Source organism: Schistocerca serialis, chromosome 2 (genome assembly GCF_023864345.2).
Source record: "Schistocerca serialis cubense isolate TAMUIC-IGC-003099 chromosome 2, iqSchSeri2.2, whole genome shotgun sequence".
Taxonomy (NCBI): domain Eukaryota; kingdom Metazoa; phylum Arthropoda; class Insecta; order Orthoptera; family Acrididae; genus Schistocerca; species Schistocerca serialis.
Window position 1 is genome coordinate 314,142,637 of NC_064639.1, and position 22,041 is coordinate 314,164,677.

Below are 22,041 nucleotides of genomic sequence, written 5' to 3' on the forward strand. Positions count from 1 at the left end.
AAAAGAGGAGAAGAATAATTGCAGTATGTATCTGAACTTGTAGGATATAAGGAGAGACTGGTGAAGTGGAAATGGTTGAGAAAAAGAGCAGAAATGACTTGCATATTAGAGATTTTATTATAGCAAATGTTGGAAGTTCAGGTTGGAATAACAATTATTTGAAAAGGATGGAATGCTACTCACCACCTAAAGGTGGTGTTGAATTACCACACGCGCGCACACACACACACACACACACACACACACATCTCTTGACTGTTGGCTCTGGCCACTGGGGCCTGACTGCAGACTGCGCCTGTGTCTGACGTGCTACAACCTGGGGTGACCACCCACCCGAGACTGCTGCGTATGTCAGGTGCAGGCACAGTCTGCAGTTGGGCCTCAGGCCCTGCAGGCTGTGCGTGCGTGTGTGTGTTTATTTTGGAAGGAGGACCTTGTCTATGTGAGTAACACTCTATCCGTTTCAGATTTTAAGTTGTTTATAACTCCTTCGTCTGTTATGAAGCATAACTAGGGATGCTGTATGGGCCTAGCATTTAACCCACTTTACAGCTTCTCTACTGCTCTTGACTCCTGCAATCTTTTCCATTACAGGTGGTACAAACTAAGTGGGATAAGTATTGTGTTCATCCAAAATATCAGACTACATGGTGTATTTACTCACACACCCCATGTGAGGATAAATATTTCTGTAATTCAACTAATATTTGTTTGTTGTAAATCTGATATTTCCATTTGTGTGTCTTTTATCTGCTCCTTTGTATTGAGTATTGTTCATAATTCAGTTGTTTTTTTTTGCATAAATTTGCAGACATTAAACTGTTACCACAAAATACGACCACCATAATAATAATAATAATAATAATAATAATAATAATAATAATTATTATTATTATTATTATTATTATTATTATTATTTTTTTTTTTTTTTTTTTTTTTTTTTTTTGTTGCAGAAGTCAGGGTTTTGAATTTTTTTTTATTATGGATGACAGCATCAATTTCATTACTGGAGAGCAGTTAACTTTAATGACTGAGCATGATAAATTGTAGTTGTCCCAATAATCTCAAACAGAGATTGCGCAAGGCATAGCTAATGTAGATGTCTAATTTAGAAACATTGTGGTGTATTTTGTTCAACCCATATGTGTCCATATGAATACATATATATTGCAAATTCTGAGGTGATGTGACCTGTCAGTAGATGTTCATCTTTGTTTCCAGATACCATTCTATTGCTTTACAAATCTCTCATTCATTGATATGTCTACTTAGAGTACAAAATTGCTTATGAAAAACACAATGCTTGGAACAACTACAGAGAACCTTTTAAAATTGATTCCTTCTTTTTCTGAAGTGGAAAGAGTGATAAGGCTTTTTTTTATATACATCTACTTCTTAATTTATTTTGAAAGGTTTTGTTTAGTGTCTGAGATTTCATGTTTGTGTTGTATGTATTCTTCCAAACATCTGATATTAAATTGATACCATATGTAAAAAAAGTGGCATTTCTTGGCATGTCTGCCACTATGAGCCTTTGCTCTAACTTTATGATGTAAGTGGGACTTTTGTTCTGAGGTAATGTTGATGGTGGAAAATTTTGAGGACTAAAGAATGTGAACAGATATTGTCAGTTTGGATGTACAAAGTAGCAGACGACATGCCAAGGCAAGCAGTAATGGATGGCCTGTTACTGGAATAGTTGAATTCAATACTAATTGTGCTAATTGTTTTGTATGCTTGTAGTGTGTGTAATGTTTTTAGATCATGTGACAAACTGCCTTTCATGATCTGGGCTTCATGGTAGATTCCTCAGTTATTCTGGAAATGAAAATGAGATGTGTCTGGAAGTGCACATGTGGTAGTTTCCTAACACATCATTAGCCAGTGGGATACTGAGGATTGGCAAGTACTTCTGCATACAACAGACTTTGGTGTATGTGGTTGTATAGCTGTCATAATTGTTATTCTAATTTTGTTTGATAATACAATTTGTCATTTTAATTGTTGTAGTTAAAGAATAATCTGTATCCTAAATAATCCTTTAGTATTTATGTGCAGATTTTTTGAAGGCCACAATTTGTTTCTAGGTCATCACACAGCCAGTTCATGGACAGTCAATTCAGATAACGCAGGTGCCTGTCAGTTCTGTTTCCGGGAAACTCCCTCAGACCCTGCACACTGTTACACCATTACAACAGGCAGCTTTGACCATTACAACAGGAACACCAAGAACAGGTTCATATTCTTTTGTGTGTTTAGACCATTTTATCTGTGTAGAACGTTGTAACTCTTTTTGTCTGATCATTGTTGCAAATATAATGACCGTTGTTGATGTTAGATTGGTTTTCGAATTTTGATGATAGAAGTGAACTTTGCGACTGCATTTTCTGGAATTTTGCAGCAGCTCATTTGCAGAGACCATCTCATTTGTCATCAAATAAAAAATTAAAAGAAAACTACATTTGATAGTGGGGTGTATGTACTGAAACTTATAAAAATGAGTCCAAAGTGTTACTTTAGTTTGTCATTTTGTATCGTATTCTTTTCCGATGGATGTATTGTTCTGGTCAGTTACTGAAGTTGTAAATATTTTTGAAAGTATTGTGTAAACATCATTTACGTCTGTGTGGGTCATATCTATCTAGCATACTTTACCTTTTGTGCAGTATTGGAGTGATAGATTTTAATTTTGTGCAAAATAATTTTTCAGTTGAAAGTGTGCCTGTTTTTGTAGTTATCATGTAGGGTTTCTCAAAGATTGCTTAAGTTCGCAAGTTTTTAAGTTCTTTGAACACGCTATTCCTCTGTATTCCTTCTGATACTAAAATGGAGGCAGTCAGAGCTAAAGGCATTGGTAAATAAAAGTAGTAAGAATTTAGTGCTAATCGACATGGACAACAATGTGAAATGCAAAGCTAACTTTTTAAACATGGGAAGTGAAAAATTTGACTCTGTAGGAGTGGACTGTGAGGTACTAGAATTTACGAACACTAGATAAACTGTAAGTGTTCATACACGTTGTTATGACTTTGATTTTTATGGTTCTGTGTGTCAGTTGATAAAAATGGAATGCTTATTGGATTATTTTGTTGTCTGTCTGCCCCATTGTTAACCCGTAACTGGTACACCTATAAATTGTAACACATAAGGTACATCTGGGTCCTCGGGACCCACCCAAGTTTTGAGTATATTTTGGTAAAAAAAACACATTTAAATGAAATTTAAATATGAAACTTTTATTAATGTTTTGTTACTAATGTTTTAAAACCACATTCCTCATTTATGGTCATACCTTAAAGATGTTACAAAAAAGGACAATAAACTGCATAAAATACGAAATGTGAAAAATATACTTTTGGAAAGTCCTGCACATCAGTTACAAATAGTAAGATAGACAACTGAAACTTCACGTTTAAACACAAAATGTACTATGCTTCACAACAGTAAGCCAGAAGAAAAGTTCAAAATCAATATAAAAATTTCTGCAGGCACAACTTTTGGATAAATTTTAGTACATTTCTCAGCTAAATGACTATGTGATCTTTGAAAATAGCAGAAATTATGACAAAATATTAGGTTTCAATTATACAGCATCTTCACCAGTCCATTTCAGTTATTTCATTCATCCAGACTACCGAAACAGTTTGGACATAAAGCAGTGGAACATTCCAAACATAATGGTGTTCGACATCTGGCACACGCCCGGGATGCTTTCCTGTCTTTTTTAGATGGGCACACTGAGCATCTTTTCCTCTTCGATTTAGTAGCACCAGCTTCACTGTGAACCTGGGATGTTCCTGATGCCTTGGAGGGGGTCATGCCTAGAATATCACAAATGGAATTTCGGATATCTTTTCTCAAAAATGGAGAATCCAATCTTCTTTTCATACAATCACTTATGAGTTGTGTACCTAGTTCAATGAGGAATTCTCTGCGTGTCACATCATCAGTATCTTCTTTCCCATGGTACAAAACAAAAGCATTTACACCTGCTATATCTAGCATAGTGTAGAAGACTGCCATAGGCCACCGCCTTGTTCTTCTAGAAGTCGTGTAATTATGCGTCTTTTCGTCAAGTGCGTCAACTCCACCTTTTGTTTTATTGTAGTCATGGATTATTTCAGGCTTATTTTCCACCATACATTCTCCATGGTGCATTGTCGATATCAGGTTGACAACCTTGTTCTTTTTGGGGACGTGTGAAAGTATTGTTACAGAACCAGAGTATCCGTAGATTGAAGAAGACACATTTCTGCCCTTTGCTGTTGAAAAGCTTGGTGGTAGCTCAGCCTTGTTCTTTCTCATGGTGCCAATATAAGTCAAATTACAGTTCGACAACTCATTGACCAACTCCACACTTGAGAACCAGTTGTCCCCTGTCACATTTCTGTTACTTCCCTTGATTGGTTCAACCAACCGCATGACAACAGCTGTTGGTAAGAGGACACGGCGCGGGATGGCTACAGCTGATTTTCCCGAATATATCTCTGCATTCAAACAGTAGTGCATTTTGGCATCAGCTAGAATAAATATTTTTATACCGTATTTCCGTGGCTTGGATGGAATGTACATCCTAAATGGACATCTACCACGGAATCCTACAAGCATTTCGTCAACAGTGACGTACTCTCCGACTGAATAGTTTTCTTGACAAGCTTCTATCAATGAATTGAAGAGCCAAGAGATGTGGTACAGTTTATCTGTGAGTTTCCTTGCGTCACGGGTTGCTGCATCATCAAAACGAAGGCAACGTAATAAAAACAGCAAACGTTTCAAGGGCATAGTTGCCCTAAAAATTGGTCTACCAGTGCCGTTTGTAGCATATAAACCATTCAGATCTTCGTTGTTTGACTTGAAGGCTCCCCACAAATAACAAAGACCTATGACAGCTTTTATTTCAGTACTGTCTGTTAGATTTGAAAAAGAATTCTTTTTTGACTCAGGTGGCAATGACATAATCTTCTCATTGGTTCTGAGTACTACCTCTGCAATCATTTCTTTGCTGAAAAGTAGTTCCCAAAATGCTAGAGGGGTCTTTTCTGTTACCTGTCTAGCTGCATTACGTATGCCAGGAAAGTGAATTGGAGCAATGATGTTGGTTTGAGAGGTTCTTCCACGTATGCTGGGTGTTGTTGACCACTTGAATCTGTTTCTTCCATAGATATAATTAGTTCCAGATTGTTCGTTGTTACTGTCTCCATCATCACTTTCATCACTTCCAGTTTCATGTTCACTAATTTCATAGTCACTGTCGCTTCCACTTATGTCTTCAATATCACTGTCCAATGGTTCGTTCAGATTATCTGTAGTATCTTCCTCGCTCATTTTTCTGAAGCACTACACCGTAAATCCAAGATACCGGAAATAATGCCACGAAAAGAAAACTTTCACTAACGGTACACCTGGGTCCACGGGACCCGATCACCTTTATAGAAACAAAACTAACAAAGAAACGCCTGCAACAATGTTGTGGGCTGGTAGCCAGTTGATTGTTAGGAGAGTACAGGGAGAGGGAAGTCAGTGCTACCACACACATCACGGAGCTGGAAAAAAGAAATTTCGCTCGGGTCCCTGGGACCCAGGTGTACCAGTTACGGGTTAATAGCCTTTTTCTGAGGAATGGGTAGACATATCCAGCTGAAATTTTCACCACATACTAAAGCATACATTCCCTTTGAGGTGTAAAAAATCCAAGCTTCAAAATCAACACAGTCAAGATATGGCCATTTGTCTCACATTCTGATGCTTGCAAACTCTCATCAAAATTCATACAGTACTTCCCTTTGACCTAGAACAATGAAATTTGGCAAAAAGCAAGGACTCGCAGTACAACCAAAGGATAAAAAAACCATTAGAAAACTATAAATTTGTAATTATATCACATGAAAAAATATTTCTTTTGTCATTTGCCATCCAATGTCAAACTTGAAAATAACTGTCCATAGTTCTGTGTTTGAGTTGACTGGGTCGCAATGGTAAAAGTTAAGTCTGCAAATATTTGTTTCGAACATATCTTGAAATGCCATATCTAAATGCAGCAATTGCTCCTGGATATCTGCTGATGGATAAATTCTGAAATGAAATGCATCGGATGAGCAATAAAGTCGTTTCTTGTGTGTTTGACTTCTACCACTGCAGTCCAGCCTGAATGCAGAACTACTTATTATGATGATAATGCTTGCCTGCCTTTTTCTCATTTATATTACTGAAGTTAAAACAGTCTCAAAAATTTTGGAATCTCTGAAACTGATATTTTGCTAGTGTATATGTCAATAACAGGCAAAAATTGTAGAGATTCTTGATTCCTGGATTGAATGAACTGTCCATATAAATAAAGAACTTTATATAGAACCCTCAGTGCGTCCTCCACACACGTGGCCAATTTTATATTGTTACACTCAGCTGTGCAATTTTCAGTTTCGTGAAATTTTAGACACAGTTTTGTGACCATGTCCTCTGACTTTTATCTACTAAGAATTTTTTTTCAGTTACATATGCAACAACAACAACACTGGCTGGAAGTGCTGTATCAACTCTGCGGCCTGTTACGGTTTCGACAACCCCTGCAATACCTGTGGCGAAGGTCCTGCCACAGGCTGTTAGTGTTGGCCGTGCAGCAAATATTGAACTGGCTTCTACGCCTGTATCAGAAGTTGCTCTTCATCCAATGCCAGCACCAACAGCTCAACAACCAACTGTTGTGGCTGCACAGCAAACTATATCACAGGCAACCAGTGTCTATATTCAGACATCTCACAGAGCTTCTCCAGGTAAGTAAATTTGTAGTGTATTTTTTTTATTTTTGGAGGAGGGGGGGGGGGGGGTTGGGGTGATCTCTCTTCTTTGTGATGAAGATTATATTCCCTATTTCTTCCTTTCACCTGCAGACGCAAGTTATTGCATATTTGTAGAGGAATATAGTTGTGCATGCGAGTCTTTTTTTATTAAGACAATTCTTTACTTCTTTCATTAAATTTATCAACTGTTGTCAGATTTTCTTATTAACTTAGTGAACTGAGGCAATTACACAACTAAAGGGAACACAGCTTCTAGTGTTTATCTCTACTACTGATCAAGGCGGCTCTGTGGTAAGGCTCAGTTTATTTTCAGGTTAATTCTCCTGTCCAGCCCTCCAGATCAAGGTTTCCTATGGTTTCTTTAACTCATTCCAACTGTTGGGCAGTTCTTGAGAAAAGAAAATGGTTGTCTTCTTTCTTATACTTCCCAGTGTGAACTTGTGAACAGTCTCTAACAACCCTGTCATTAAAAGGACACCAAACCCCAATCGCTCTTTATTGCCTCAACTGTCACCATTGTGGGAATGTCACATCGCTGCTGTACCAGGGTGTACATGCCACAGGACAACCAGCAAAAATGTTGGAATTTTTTCGTCCGGGAAAAACACAGGAATTTGTTAGAATTTTGGGAATTTTTCATTGTTCTAGTTTTTAGTTACATTTTCATAATTTGATGGGTAAGAACTGATACTCTGTCAAAGAATTTTACTTTAGCCCATTACTGCAGAATATACTGCAACCATAAAACATAAACAATAGAATATCAACTTTAGTCATAAAGAAAATGTGCCATTTACAGTGTCAAAACACTGTGCACACACAATTGTCCACCAACAGCAAAATGTGCCAAAGTCAAGACTAAACAGTACAGTAGAGCCCTGGTAATTCGAGGCCTGGTAGTTAGTTTCCATGTAATTCTAGGTGGTCCTAAGAAAATTAAAATTTTATGTAAAACTAGAGTGAAGACCTGTTTTCATACATTACCTGCACATATGTTTTACACATTTTCAGATGTTTTACATTTTGAACTTTCTTTCAGTTTTCCATGTACAATACAGGCAAAACTGTTCCACTTAGAATTTTTGTTCATAATGCACAAAATAACCTTGGCCTCAGACTGCAAATGCATTTCTGTTATAGATGGACAGGTACCATTACGTTTTGAGCAGGAAACCTGCTCTTCCTGTGTCAACTGTTCATTAATTGGGATGACCTAACAGTCAGTTGTAGACTGTATACCATCCGTACGGTTATCCTGATATTGTGCCTACTTAGCATCAGTGGTCATTAAAATACAGTACACATTTTACAAAATTGGCTGACCATTGTTGTATGTAATGGAGTTGGTTGTGTAGTAACATCAGTACTGTATGTCATGTCAATTTTAAACTGTAGTATGTATGTACAGTGTACTGTACACATGTAACTATGTTTCTTAATGTTGTAATAAACACATTACACATTACAATGAGTGGTAGGAGTGATAGAAAATGTGTGCCATTGAATGTGATACAGGAGGCTTTGAAAAGACTAGACAAAGGAGAAACATAAAAAACTTGCTGCAGAGTACGGGATCGCTGAAGTGACAGTTCAAGATTGGCGTAGAAACAGAGGCAAAATAGAGAAATTTACTTCAAACAAGTGTTTTATTTCGTCATTTGAATGTAAGTCTGTGAAGAAATCTGAGTATGAAAAAATGAGTAAAGCTATGTTTGTTTGATTTACTCAACAAAGACAAGAAGGTAATCCAATTTCAGGGCCTGTACTGCCAGTAAAAGCTGTGTTTTCTGGAAACGAGTTAAAGCAATGTGTGGATGATTTTACTGGAAGCTCAGGGTGGTTGGATAGGTGGAAGAAGCGATATGGTGTAAGAGAGCTTTAAATTTGAGGTGGATTTTCAGATTGTTTAACAGTTCTGTGAGAAATCGAGAAAAATTATACAAGAAGAAAGTCTTACTCCTGATCGACTGTGTAACTGTTTTGAAATGTGGCTAAATTATAAAATGCTTCCATCCAAAACTCTAGCCTTAAAAGAAGAAAAGGCTGCACTGGCTATGGAAAACGTAAAGAGGAGTTAACAGTTGTTGCTGCAGCCAGTGGAAGTGGAGATCATATACTGAAGATACTGGTATTAAGGAAGCATGCTAATCCAGAGTTTTGAAAATATTACTGCTTGTGCACTGCAGGTTACATATGTCAACCGAAAATCTGCATGGATGGACAGAAATCATTTTAAGAAGTGTTTTTCAAAGATTATGTTCCAGAGATTAAAAGATATCTAAAGAAAAAGTGCTCGTCTTCTAAAGCAGTCCTAATGCGTGGCAATGCTGGTTCACGCTCTGTTCAGGAAGAATATTACTGTATTTGCACGTTGCTCTTACCCTCTAACATGACGAGTTTAATGCAGCCTGTGGACCAAGGAGTTTTACAATGCTTGAAAAAAGGTGCTGTCGTTGTTTGCTTCAAAGACTACAATAAAAAACATAGTTTACTGGATAGCTAAGTCATGGACAGACGAAGATGCCAGACTGTGAAGATGATCTACCATTGGCAGAACTGATGAAAAAGCTTGCTGGATGTGAAAATGTGAATTCAAATGTTTCAGAATGAGTGAAAAGTGATGAACAGTTTGAAGTGACCAATCTTGCAGTTGTTGAAATGTTTGGTGAACCCACTGAAGACAGTGATGATGTGGAATTACCTGAAGAAATTGTGCTAGTGATCACTCTCACCTAGCTGTGGCAGTGCTACATGTGGCATTGCTTTATATTGAGCAGCAAGCGAAAGCTACTCCAACTGACATCATGCTTCTGTGATGATGGCGGGACATTGCTGCTAAAAAATGAAGCTTTATTTTATTTTTCCAGCTTGGAACTGTGTGTCCATATATGTACATATAGCACAGGTATTACTATATTGTTTTTTATTTATTTTGAATCGTTATTGTACTCGTCAAACATTAGTCATGATTTACTCGTTGATTTAGTGATATTTCCATATAAAGAGTTTTCTGTAATTCAGGGTAGTCTTGGCCCCAGTTAGCTCAAGTTACCTGGGCTGTAGTGTACTTTGTGACAAAAAACTGCTTTCAATGAGTGTAATGTCACAGCTGTTTACATTTCTAACAGGTCATGGGGAAAATATTGCAAATGGTGATTTGAGAACCATTACTTTCAAAGTAAAGTTAGGTTATGTATGAGAATACGTGATGGATTTCTCAAATTAAGGAGTGTTAGACTCTTGTTCAAAACTTATCACTTTGAGAACCAGCCATGTAAAGAAATTTCAGGCCCAGAAGACCAGCCATTTATGCCATTGTTTAAACTTATGCTGCCACATTTGTATTGGATATATCTTTAAGGGGAAAAAAAACAAGCTTCAAGGCTAGTTTTTCATATTTATTTTAGGTGTTTCATAGGTTGAAAATTATGCAGTGATGATGACAAAAGTGTAATTATCCTTCAAGAAAAAGTGTGCGGTAAGTTCTTGAGCAATTTCTCATGTCATTGGTTTTTCTATGGAAAAGTCAAAGTGCTAGATGGAACTTGGATCAGCCAGGTAACCCACGAAAAGTCCAGTGCACAACAGTGAAATTTATAATCAAGCTTCTCAGAAATATGCAGCTGCAGTTTAAGCTGTGCCCTTAGCATCGTGTCTAACCAACACTTGGAAAAAACAGCAAAAATTATTTTGTGACCAGTATTATATGTGAAAGCTTAGCTTTTCTCGTAGCTTTACTGTGTGTAACTTAAACCATTAATTTCTCCTGTTTGTGTGTTCATGCAACTTAAGTGGTGATGTTGTTGGCTGATGACTACATTAGGTGTCCATCGCTGTGAATATCTGCTGTCATTGAGTGGTGATCGGCTGACAAAAATGCAGCATGCAGCTCAATCTTGATTTCAGAAACAACCATGTTGTATTTGGTGAAATTCGTATTTATACTTTTGTAATACCAAACATGCAGCCAGCATACATGTTGCCGCGCATTAAGTCTTTCAAAAATGAGGTGGTGGTTTTTTTTTTTTTTTTTTTTTTTTTTTTTTTTTTTTTTTTTTTTTTTTTTTTTTGCTCTGTTTCATTTCCGAAAGTGCTGGGAAACTCTACGCCATTGTATAAAACCTTTACCGGTCAAAGGTTTTACAGTTGTAAGGGAAAGTATATTGTCACTGAATGTGGAAAAAGTACTTTTACCTGGTAAAGTATTTTAGCTGGGAAATCTGATATGTATTTATTTTTCTTGCATATACTTTCTGTGTACATATAATTCTGCCAGTAGAAGGCTGAAGAGAAAGCTGCTACTATTACCATCCTCTTCGATATTCATGTGCAGATTTAGTCTTTAGTATTTGTAACAAAGCTCCACTTAATAACTGCTAGGTAAAATTTCATATTTAATTAATGTTGTGGGAGACTGCATTGGCATTGCTGTGATTTTTTTTCCTGTTATCAGTTTGTTAGTGAGAAATGCCACTTACTTGTTGTAACAGGAAAAAGACTTAATTTGTGCAAAATGTTCACACAAAAGTGCAGTACACATTGGCAGAACTGTCATCATTCTGCAAATTGTTGTCCAGCCTTCTATTGTAAATGTGATATGTTGCTTTGTCATCCACTGGTACAGTGTCTTTCAGTAACTTCTCATTCTGAAAAATCTGAAGACATCCCTTTAGCAATCTGAATAGGTAAAATCTCTGAGTCTGGACTTCTGGTGTGTATTTTAAAACCAGCTGACACAGTTTACTGTGTCATGTCACAGGGAAACTATATCCAATTTCATAATTACATTAATGAGATTAATGTAGGTCATCTGAAAATCTCTTAAAAATTGAAAATTTTTTCTCTGTTTATTTTGTTATGCAGAACTATCTGTCCAAGTACAGAAGAAAAGTGCTAAGATATTCCTCATAGTGACTTGTTTTTCGGCTTATGTTCTTTGTGGATGGGTCTGACTGGCAGCACTTCTACAGGTAGTCTGAAATTAAAAAGTTAAACGACTCCAGGTCTCATCATCTGTAAAACTTCTCCATCATGTAATTGTCACATCAGTAGCTGTTGTTCTGTGCCAAATTTTTGTAGAATTATGTTATTTTTCCAGATGAAAATTTGATATCTTTGATAAGTGTCTGCCAATAAAAGGTGTTTGGAAATAAGTTATAAGCTATCAACCTGATTTTTTTTCTCTTTGTGACTCATTGGTTACTTAACCATTTCTTTGCATCCAACATAAACAGCTTCAAACATTGTATATTAATAAGAACACACAAATCTCTTGAGGAAAATACTTAGGGTATGCAGAAATGGCCAACATTTTCTAACTGAAAACAGTGCATATAAACTTTCAGGTGAAAACTGTGATATTTATTTGTGTTACTTTCAAGGTATTGTTAGTCATTGCTTGGCACATATATGAAGTCATTAAGTTTGACATAGACTGTCAAATTTACTGTAATGCATCATTCGGTCTTACAAAGAATTAAAATTCAGCCAGCCTTATTGCCCGACAAAGAAATTGCTTGCAATGAAACTTAAAATTTCTGATACAATTTTGACATATTTTCAAATAGGTGTTTGCTTAAAAAATATAACAAATGACTTTCATGCCTCTTGGAAATAACCGAGAATCCTTAATTGTATTACAGTAAAGTTCAATCTTTGTACTAGATTCCAGTGTTCCTGAATGACTGAAGTAGAACAGAAGGCTGAAATTTTTAATAATAGTGTTTGTGCATGCACTTTATTTCTTTGACAATGTTTTTCTTTATTTTTGTTGTATTAGTTTTTCCATGGTTGTGGAAGACCTTGATAAAAGGAAAAATGCAGGCCAAATGAGTAGTTAGTGTTTTGGGTGAATTTTATTGTATGCCTGTTATTGTTTTGTGGATAAATGTTACCAGTGAACCTGTGGATTATAATTATGCTTTTGGTGAAGGGGAAAAAAAAATGGTGCTAAGCTTAAAAATTATTCTTTTTATTAGCATGTAAAGTATCTTATACTGCTGAAGTCTCTTTTGTGTGTCTGTGTATCTGCTTGCCCACAACTTGTGTAAAACCGTGATGTTATTCCTTGTCCTCCTGGTGTTAAGTTTTAGCTATTAAAGTGAAAGTATATGTTTGCCATCGATTGAGGAGACACTAGGTTAAGAGGCATACAGATTATTCACATAATTATGTCTCTGATAGGATATGTAAAGTATGAAAGTATATTAATCACTTTCTTACCATAGCTGTTATTCTTGAAAGTTCAGTTGGACAATTTAGGTGACTTTAGCAACAAAACTAAATAAGATAATCAAGAAGTGTTCAGGACTTAAATAGAATTTGGTAAACTTAATCGCCACAATGTAATATTGTAGCTCCACATTGAATGAATAATTGTTTCTATAAGCAATGCTGAATAGCATCAGTACGCATTGAGATACTGTAAAACTTTCTGTTAAGGGAAAAAAGAAAACTCTAAGTTTCTGATTGTAATATTTTTACAAATTGGTCATCAGGGTTGGAATTCAAAATAGTCTTCTGTTTAAGACCAAGTGCTGTATGTATACGTCACATACAGAAAACCTACCTCTCAAACTCATTCACTAAAAATTTGGCAGCTAGTGTTGGAGCTAGCATGTGATGTCTGATGTATTGAGTGTTACCCATTAGCAGTTTTAATACTTTTTAAAATTCTATATTTGAGTGTGACAATGATTAAATAATGCTAGGCTTACTGTACATCTGGGATTAACCCGGACAGCCTTGTTTTTTTAGTGCTGTCTAGAGCAGTGTTGGGGGCCTGAGAATTTTATGACTGGTGAGATTTTTAAAATTTTAGACATATATGTTTAACGTTTCTTTAAACATTATCTTAAGGCTGTGCCTCTCTATCGGCCTTGGAAGATGTGCTGACATTGATGTGGAAGTGTGGCTAATGGTTTCACAGCAACTTTACACTGTAATTTTGTTTTCAACTATTTTAGTCACTTGGTGACACAACAAGTGTGTTGTGTTTGTTTTAGTGTGTGAAGTAAATCATGTACATATTTTTGACCATTTTATCTCTGTTCATTTTTTGTCTGAACCTTAACGACTTGAAAAAGTGTGTATTTACTGTTAACCAGCAACAGAAATACAAACTTTTGAAATGGTTTAATAATAGTAACAATGAACATGTATATTGCACACTAAGTACAAGTGAATTCTTTATTGCACACAAAGGAAAGGGTGATATTAAAGACCATGCTTCATCAAACATAGGAGGCTTTTTCAGAGTGAAAGATGGCTATAACAGTGATCTGCAGTTTGCTGGAGAAGAGGCTATGTGTTGATATCACACTGCTAGACACCATCTCAGTTTCAGAACATCAGAGTACACATCTGAACTTGTTAAAAAGGTATATTCTACAAAGTTTTCTTCTGCTACAACCTAACCTGAGGCAGATCATCATCATCATCGTCGTCTTCGTGTCGTATATCCAACATCTGGTTGGGTTGGGGAATGAATTGTACTTCGCCACTTTACTGTCTTTCCACCATTCTTCTTCCACTTGCCCTGTAGCCCACAATCTTGAACTCCATCATTCTTCTTGGTATTCCCCCCTCTCCCATCCACTTCACATGCCCAAACCATTTTAATTAATTCTTTTCAATTTTCTCTGTCAACTACTCCACTCCAATGTCCTTCCTAACATCTTCATTTTTCACTCCTGCCTCTCCTCATCTTCCCTAGCATACTTCTCAGAAACTTCATTTTACTGGATTGTATCCTACTCTCCTCTCTTCTAGTCATAGTCCAAGTCTCTGAGCCGTTGTCACATATTTTCCTGTCACCTTTCTTGAGAACTAGGATTATTATTCCCTTTCCCCATTTTTCAAGTACACATTTTTGGGTCCAAATGCATCGTATTAGTCTATATACCCACTGTAGTCCAACTGGTCCAGCAGTCTTTATCATTTCCACAGTAATTTCATCTACCCCAGGTGCCTTTCCTGGTATCATTTTTCTCAGAGCTAGTTCCACTTCTAACATCATTATATCCTCCTCCTCCTACTCTTCCAGACCTGTCCCCCTGTCATACTTCTATTCCCTCTCCATTGCCGTTCTTCTCATTTAGTAATTTATCAAAGTACTCTTTCCATCTTTTCCTTATCTCCTCTGGTTGCATTAATAGCTCTCCGCTTTCGCATTTTATTGGCTTTGTGTATGTTTTTTCTTTCCTCGTACTCTTTGTAATTCCATATATCATCCACTTACCACTAGTAACATCTTTACCCAATTCTTGGGTGAATTTTTCCCAGCTTTTCCTCTTTTCTTTTGCTACCATTTTCTTACACTTATTTTTAATATCCTGGTATTTCCTTTTACTTTCAGCTGTTCGGTCTCTGTTCCATTCATGCCAGGCTTTCTTCTTTTCTTTTACTGCCTCCTTCACCCTCTCATTCCACCATGGTGTCTGCTTTTCCTTTACCCTTCCGGACACTCTGCCACAGGTCTTCTTAGCAGAGCTAACAGACGCTTCTTTGAACTTACCCCATTCCTCTTCCACATTGCCATACTCGGTGTTAGGGATTCTATGCTTAAGTAACTCCTTAAACTTTTCTTGTACCATGCCATCCTTAGTTTCCACACTTTTATTTTCCTTTCCCTTTCTTCCTTTATGTCTTTCAATTCATCGAATCTCATCTTTGCCACCATCGCTCGATGGTCTCCATCAAAAGCCTCTTGTAGGAGTGCAGTATCCGTCAATTGTCTCAGATTTTTCTTTTCCACCAGAAAGTAATCGATGACTGTCTTCGTGCATCACCCCATTCACATCTCGTTATCTTTTGGCTATCCTTTTTAAGGAACCATGTGTTGCCCAGAATCAGCCCGCTTTCTTTTGCAGAAATCAACAAGTTTCTCTCCTTCCTCATTTTTCCTCCCATATCATATGTGCCAATTATCTCCTGCTTCCCTAGCCTTTCTTTGCCTACCTATGCATTTAGGTCACCTGTTACTATTGCTTCCACATCTGTAATTATACTCTCTGATACCTTTAGAGAATCCTCCCATGTTGTCTTCTTTATTTCCTGTTTGTGATGCATATACTTGGATGAGGTCCTTCACTACATTCCTTGTCCTCAGCCAAATCGTCATCACCCTATCACTTCTGTAGTCTACTGCTTCCACATACTCCTCTAGGTTTGGTTTTACTATGATACCTCATCCATTTTTGGCTTCTTATCCACCACTCCAGTAGAGTGTGTATCCTTTCCTCATTTTCCTCCTTCCTCTTCCCTTCCATCTAACTTCACTAAGTCCCATCAGTTTATGTTCTCCTTTTCCAAGAAGTCTATCAACTCTTCAGCCTTCCCAGTAAGTCATCACATTAATGATACCCACCTTCATTGTATTGGTGCCTAGTCACCCATTTCTCACAGTTCCCCCAGCACCCTAAGAAATGCGCGTCGCCTGCAGGGAAAGCCCTAACCTTTTCTGAGGCTGGTTTTGAATTACCATATCATATATAGGCTATTATTATGATGGAGTCGCCACTCCCAAAGACATTTTAGAGCTGCTGCCAGCATATGTTTAGGCCATTCCTAACATGGAAAACAGCTGCCATTTGTAGCTGCCCCTCTGGAGTGCAGACACTACGGGAAGTAAGATACAAAGACAGTTCTTCTGCTTTTCCACTGTTGGGACTTGCAAAATCCTCATCCGGTTTCCAACCATTGTCTGTCTTCACTTGTTACCCTGGTAAGGGTCCCTTACAGGGTACTACCATCCAGAGCCATATGGACCCAGTTTTTTTTAACAAGGTTGTTACTCCTCTCCCCTCCTCCTTCCTCACCACTTGAAAGGTGAGGCCCTGGACTTGGGACCAGCACTGGCGGAGTTAAGAGGTAGTTCATGTTAACATTATTTTGCCATTTATGTTGGTGATACATCTTGTTCTTTGGTAAACGCTAATAATGTAACAGTCGTGAAATAAAACTTTCTCACATTGTAGTAAAATATTTCAGTCTGAAGGAGGAAATTCAAGTTAAACTTTTAAATTTTGATGAAGTTTCAGATGAAACTGCTCATTATCTTGTGCTGTGTGTGAAACCATACAGAATATAAGAAAAGTTGGTAACACTAACAGTAATTTTGGTGATGTGATGTGAAGAGAAAAGGAAAAGAAAAAAGGGCCAGGTGAAAAATATAACTGAATGAAGTAAATTTAATGTTTCAGTAAACTGTTGAAACTCAAGTAATTTCAAAAGTGTGTCCTGAGTTGGACACAAAGAAATATGGTAAGCCTACCTGCCGCCCTTCTTTAATTCGGCACATTTTGACTGTTGGTATGTAGACCTCTGTCTCGGGTATAATGATAGTTGTATGAGAATTGAATAACAGCTATATTGTAATGATTATCTGCTGCTCTAAGTTTAACATTTCAGATATTGGTGTAGGGTCTATTAATGTCTAATGTAAAGATTAGACAACTTCCCTAATGAAAAGAACATTATTTAGGTATAAAAGTTCACAGTTGATATAAACAGTGTAAGGAAAGGATAGATTGCTGCTTCCCGTAAATATCACACATCAAGTTGCAGACAGGTACAGTTAGAAGACACTTGCACATTAGCATTTGGCCATGGTGTTCATAAAAAGAAAAAAGAGATACACGTGGTGGTCATACAAAAAGAAAAAGAAAAAAAATAGATACACACACCATTCATTTGCGCAAGCAAGCACATGTCACACACATGGCAACCAATTCCAGCACCTCGGACCAGATTGCAACTCACAAGGGATGGAAGCAGTAGTCTGAAGGGGGTGGGAAAGGGGAAGGGATAATAGTGCATAGGTGGGAGGAGAGAGAAATGCTGACTGGCAGAGAGTGCAGAGAGTAAACTGCCAAGAGGCGCAGTGCCGGGAGGCTGTGGGGTGGGGAGATGGGAAAAATGGAGCAAAAAAGGAGCAGGGAAATACAGGCAAGTGTGTTGCAAAGGGAGGCACACAAAGAGGGTGGGATGTGGAATAGGGAGGAGGTGACAGGGCAGAGGGGGTGGACACTGTTGGGTGGAGGGTGTGGGGACATAAGCTACTGTAGGTTGGGGCCCAGATAATTTCGGGAGTGGAGAGTGTGTTGTAAGGATAACTCCCATATGTACAGTTCAGAAAAGCTGGTGGTGAGGGGGAGGACCCAGATGGCTTGGGTAGAGAAGCAGCTGTTGAACTCAAGCATGTTGTGCCACAGGGTGATCTACTTTGCTCTTAGCCACATTTGGCAGTGGCCTTTCATCCTTTATCATCATGGTTGGTAATGGTTGGTAATCAGTGGAATGACTACCAACCAGCTGTCCACCAGAATGAACAGCCATCACCAGACTATGGCCAAGAGCAAACAAGATTACTCTGTGGCACAACATACAGATGAAACATAACAATTTATTTCAATGGCTTCTACACTACCTGAACCATCTGTATCCTTCCTTCCACTGCCAGCTGTACTGCTAAGATGGGAGTTATTCTTACAAAACTTTCTGCACTCCTGCAATTATACTGGCCCCAACCTAAGGTAACATACTGTCCCCACACCCTCCAGCCAATAGTTCCCATCCCCTCTGTCCTGTCACCTCCTCCCCGTTCTGCCTCCCAACCTCTTTGTGGTGTCCTCTGCCAGTGCACCCACAGATCTTTCCCCTCTCCTCTTCTTTTTCGCTCCATTTTTCCCCCACCTCTCTGTTCTATAGCCTCCCGATGCTGCTCCTGTTGGCAGCCTAGACTCTGCATACTCTGCCAGACAGTGCCCCCCCCCCCCCCCCCCACTCCACCCTTACACTGCTGTTCCTTCCCCACCCTCTCGAGACTGCTGCTTCCATTCCATGTGTTTTATGGTCCGAGCTGCTGGAGTTGTAATTGTGCCTGTCTGTAACTTGATGTGTTATCTTTAAGGTAAGTGGCAATTTATCCTTTCCTTTCAATATTGGTGTTCCAACCTGGAGTTTACAATAAATATAAAGATTTCTAAATTTTGATTCTGATTGAATGAAAAAATATCATGACATTTTTGTCCCCTTCACCTTAGTATGCAGCATTTGCAATGACTCAGCCCAGGTTTTTTAAGCTGTACAGAGTACTGTGGAATTCTTTTGTTTTAGTGGTCTGAAATGCTCTCTCTTTTTTTGACTGAATTTATTAAATGGCTATTTGTGCATCTATATACATTAGATTTCATGTTAAGCATGAATTACTGAAACTATGATTGAGAAAGATACAAAGAAACCCCACCTTCTTGCTTTTTAATACTTCAGTTTGTCCCTAATAGGGTATTAGCTGTATCCATTTACTAATAAGTTCCACTCTGAAAAAGTGTTTTAACAGTTAGCAGTGTAAATGTTTCAACTCAGTTTTGTTGTTTCAGATAATGTGTGGAATAGGTGTGATCATTCTAATTTATTTAGGGTATCAGATGTTGACATTAAATTTGTCAATTTGTAATTACAGAGCAACTTCCAGCTTTTATCTTGGCTGCCGAGAGGAAATTGGTGAATCAGCAAATACTAGTTTTTGGAAATGTAACTGCAATTCATTACTTCCTATTGTAAGTGGCTGCAGTACCTTATTTTAAATGATGGGAGGAGTGCAGTCAGCATCCATGGAAGACATCAGGTTTTATCAGGTCTCAGTTTGCAGCAGGCAGAAAGCAGACATGTTGCTAGTCTATATAATTTTTGACGTAGTCTCAGTACAGTAATTTTATAAACACATTATTAGAGACATAGCTCTAAAATAGTCTCTATTTATGTAAAGTAAATTAGTGATCATCCAGCTGTTGTACAGTTTGCAGAGAAATAAGGTTGAGGTACAATGTTCTTCAGAACAGCGTCTGCTATTGTTGTTAATCAGTGTATGCAAGTTTTTCCTTTATTGTTCTTTGGTATCCCTGTCTGTGTACATTCTTGCAGTAAATGCAGAAAATACCCATCTTTATTTCTTTCTTTCAAATTCTGATGCTTGGAAAGGCCCTAATGAAACTTCTTTGCTTCTTGCCCAAAATTTGTTAGACTAATACTGCCATCTCTAATCACTTAATTACTGCAGCAGAATTTTTATCAGAACTCACTCAGTGCTGCTCTTAAAACTAGCTCATGTTGTATTTACATTTTTATGAGATGTAAATTCACTTTGATCGTATGCAGTGAAGTTATTCACAGCTGTTACTCATTTTATGACTTCCATTTCCTGACACAGTTAAAACTTTATCTTCTTTAGTCTAGGGTTTGTAAACAGCATACGGTGCATTATGTGACCTTCAAGCTGTGCTACAGTTGGGTGATTACATTCTGAGGAATATGTACTGCTTTCTTCACGTTCTTCTGATATGTGCATAATTAATGCAATTGTAAATACTTTCAAGATTTAAGAGATACTTTAGCCACATTATAAAATGTAACATATTTGCAGGAATACCTGAGTACTTAGTTATTTCAAAATATCTTTGTATTGATGCTGCACAGTCGTAGTCCAGCCCACAACGATATATGGTGTTGATAGTATATAAAAATATAAAACCATTTGTTTCTTTCCAAAATTCATTGGAACTTATTGGTTTGAGTTGACCTGCCAGTTTACATTTCATTAATAAATATATGCAAAAAGCATATAACATTGACCTGCAGTGGCTTGTGTTTATGATCATGTGAATCTTATCACATTTTATTCGTTATTCCACGCTTTGGTTACAAACAGTGTGTTATTTTAGTGCTGCGCTTCTTGACACTTTCAAAAATTGAATATGGACATAAGTGCAATAGCCTTATTACACATGCCAATTTATAATGATGCTACAGGTTTAGTGCCCCTAGTTGTGCATAGCAAATGCTGCAAGCAAATAAAGATCGATGCCTTGCATGACACTGGCTTAGCCCAATAGGTTTTGGAAGGAAACAACTACTATTGATGAAGTTTGTTTGTTTGTTTGTAACAATAGGTGACAAACTTGACTGTCCTGTTATTAATTACAGTTGAAGCCAAATTTGATGCTTTGATCATAGTTCTATTTTTTACTGTTTGAAAATGAGTTCCACAGTTTATCTTAACTAAAATAGCCAGTCTCCCATGTGCTCACAGATATCACGTTTTTCATGGAGTCTTTCACACTGCACATGCATTTTAAATTTTCAGGAAATAATTGTAACTCCTGGGGTGTTGTAGTGTATATGGTTAGTTCTGATGCAGCCTCTTTGAACCTGTACTTTCATATATTAAGCCATCAGCAAAGAGTAATAAATGGCAAGATATCTAAATTGGTAACGGGGGGAGGTAATAGGTGCTATTTTTTCTTTTCTTGCATCTGAATTTCTCTTTCAATATGTAGAGAATTATACCCGATTGTAAATAAGGGGATGTTACAGTAGTGTTTTAAAGCCTGAATTTATAAATAAACTTTCAAAATTTTATTTTTAGCAGTTAATGCAATAGAGCACATCGCTTGGGTACAGCATTTCACTTGAGTTCCTATTATGAGCACATTGTCTTACACTCTTATAGTTACACAGTGACATGAATTTAGCATACTTTAATAGAACCATGTTGCTGACAGGCATGTCTTTTCTTTGTAGTTTCTGCCATCACTGATAAGAATATTTGTTTGCTGTTCAAAGTGCCACATACATTGACCATTTTCATTAGTTCCACATACTTTGTCCATATCATTTTTGATCTTCAGCTTACCAGGTTTTAGATAATTCTAGTTACATGATCTACCAACAGCTTTGCCTATGACTAGAAGAGAACATTTCCATTTTGGACATCAGTTATTTTTTAAATTTTTATGTTTATTCCAATTATTCTCAGTTATACAGGGCATTTAGGATATTTGAAATTGTAGAAGTTATCTTTTTTTGAAAAATTATGTCAGTTCTTTTAGAAATTTGTTTGTAGTATTAAACTGGAGATATGGGTTAGTCTGGAATTTACCTACAATTCATTTTTTCGTGGAGGTATGCAACTTGGGTTGTTGCTTACTTTCACAAACAGTAAATGAGATTCTTTGGAGTGGTTTCTGGATACTGGCATGAGATTTTACATTTTCAACTACTCACATATGGGTGCAGTGTTTGTTACTGGTAGATACAGTGATTTGCAATAGCGCTTTTTTTCAAGTTTTCCTTTTCTCTCATTACTAAAAATGCAGCTACGATTATGCCCAGTCTTTTGATACTGAATGTTTGTTCATGAGCCTCATTGATTAAATCTAATTAAAGACGCTGTTGACTTTTTTGA

General features: G+C 37.3%; 1 protein-coding gene across 5 annotated transcripts in view; it reads left to right on the plus strand.

The window, feature by feature from the left end:
• The window catches only part of LOC126457104 (mucin-5AC-like), a 100,352-nt gene that overhangs the window by 32,404 nt on the left and 45,907 nt on the right, over positions 1 to 22,041 (plus strand). For all 5 annotated transcript variants that reach the window (XM_050093140.1, XM_050093143.1, XM_050093145.1 and 2 more), the window contains 2 exons: positions 2,088 to 2,235; positions 6,489 to 6,770. In XM_050093140.1, the coding sequence (XP_049949097.1) occupies positions 2,088 to 2,235; positions 6,489 to 6,770 (430 nt within the window). The remainder of the gene's footprint in view (positions 1 to 2,087; positions 2,236 to 6,488; positions 6,771 to 22,041) is intronic.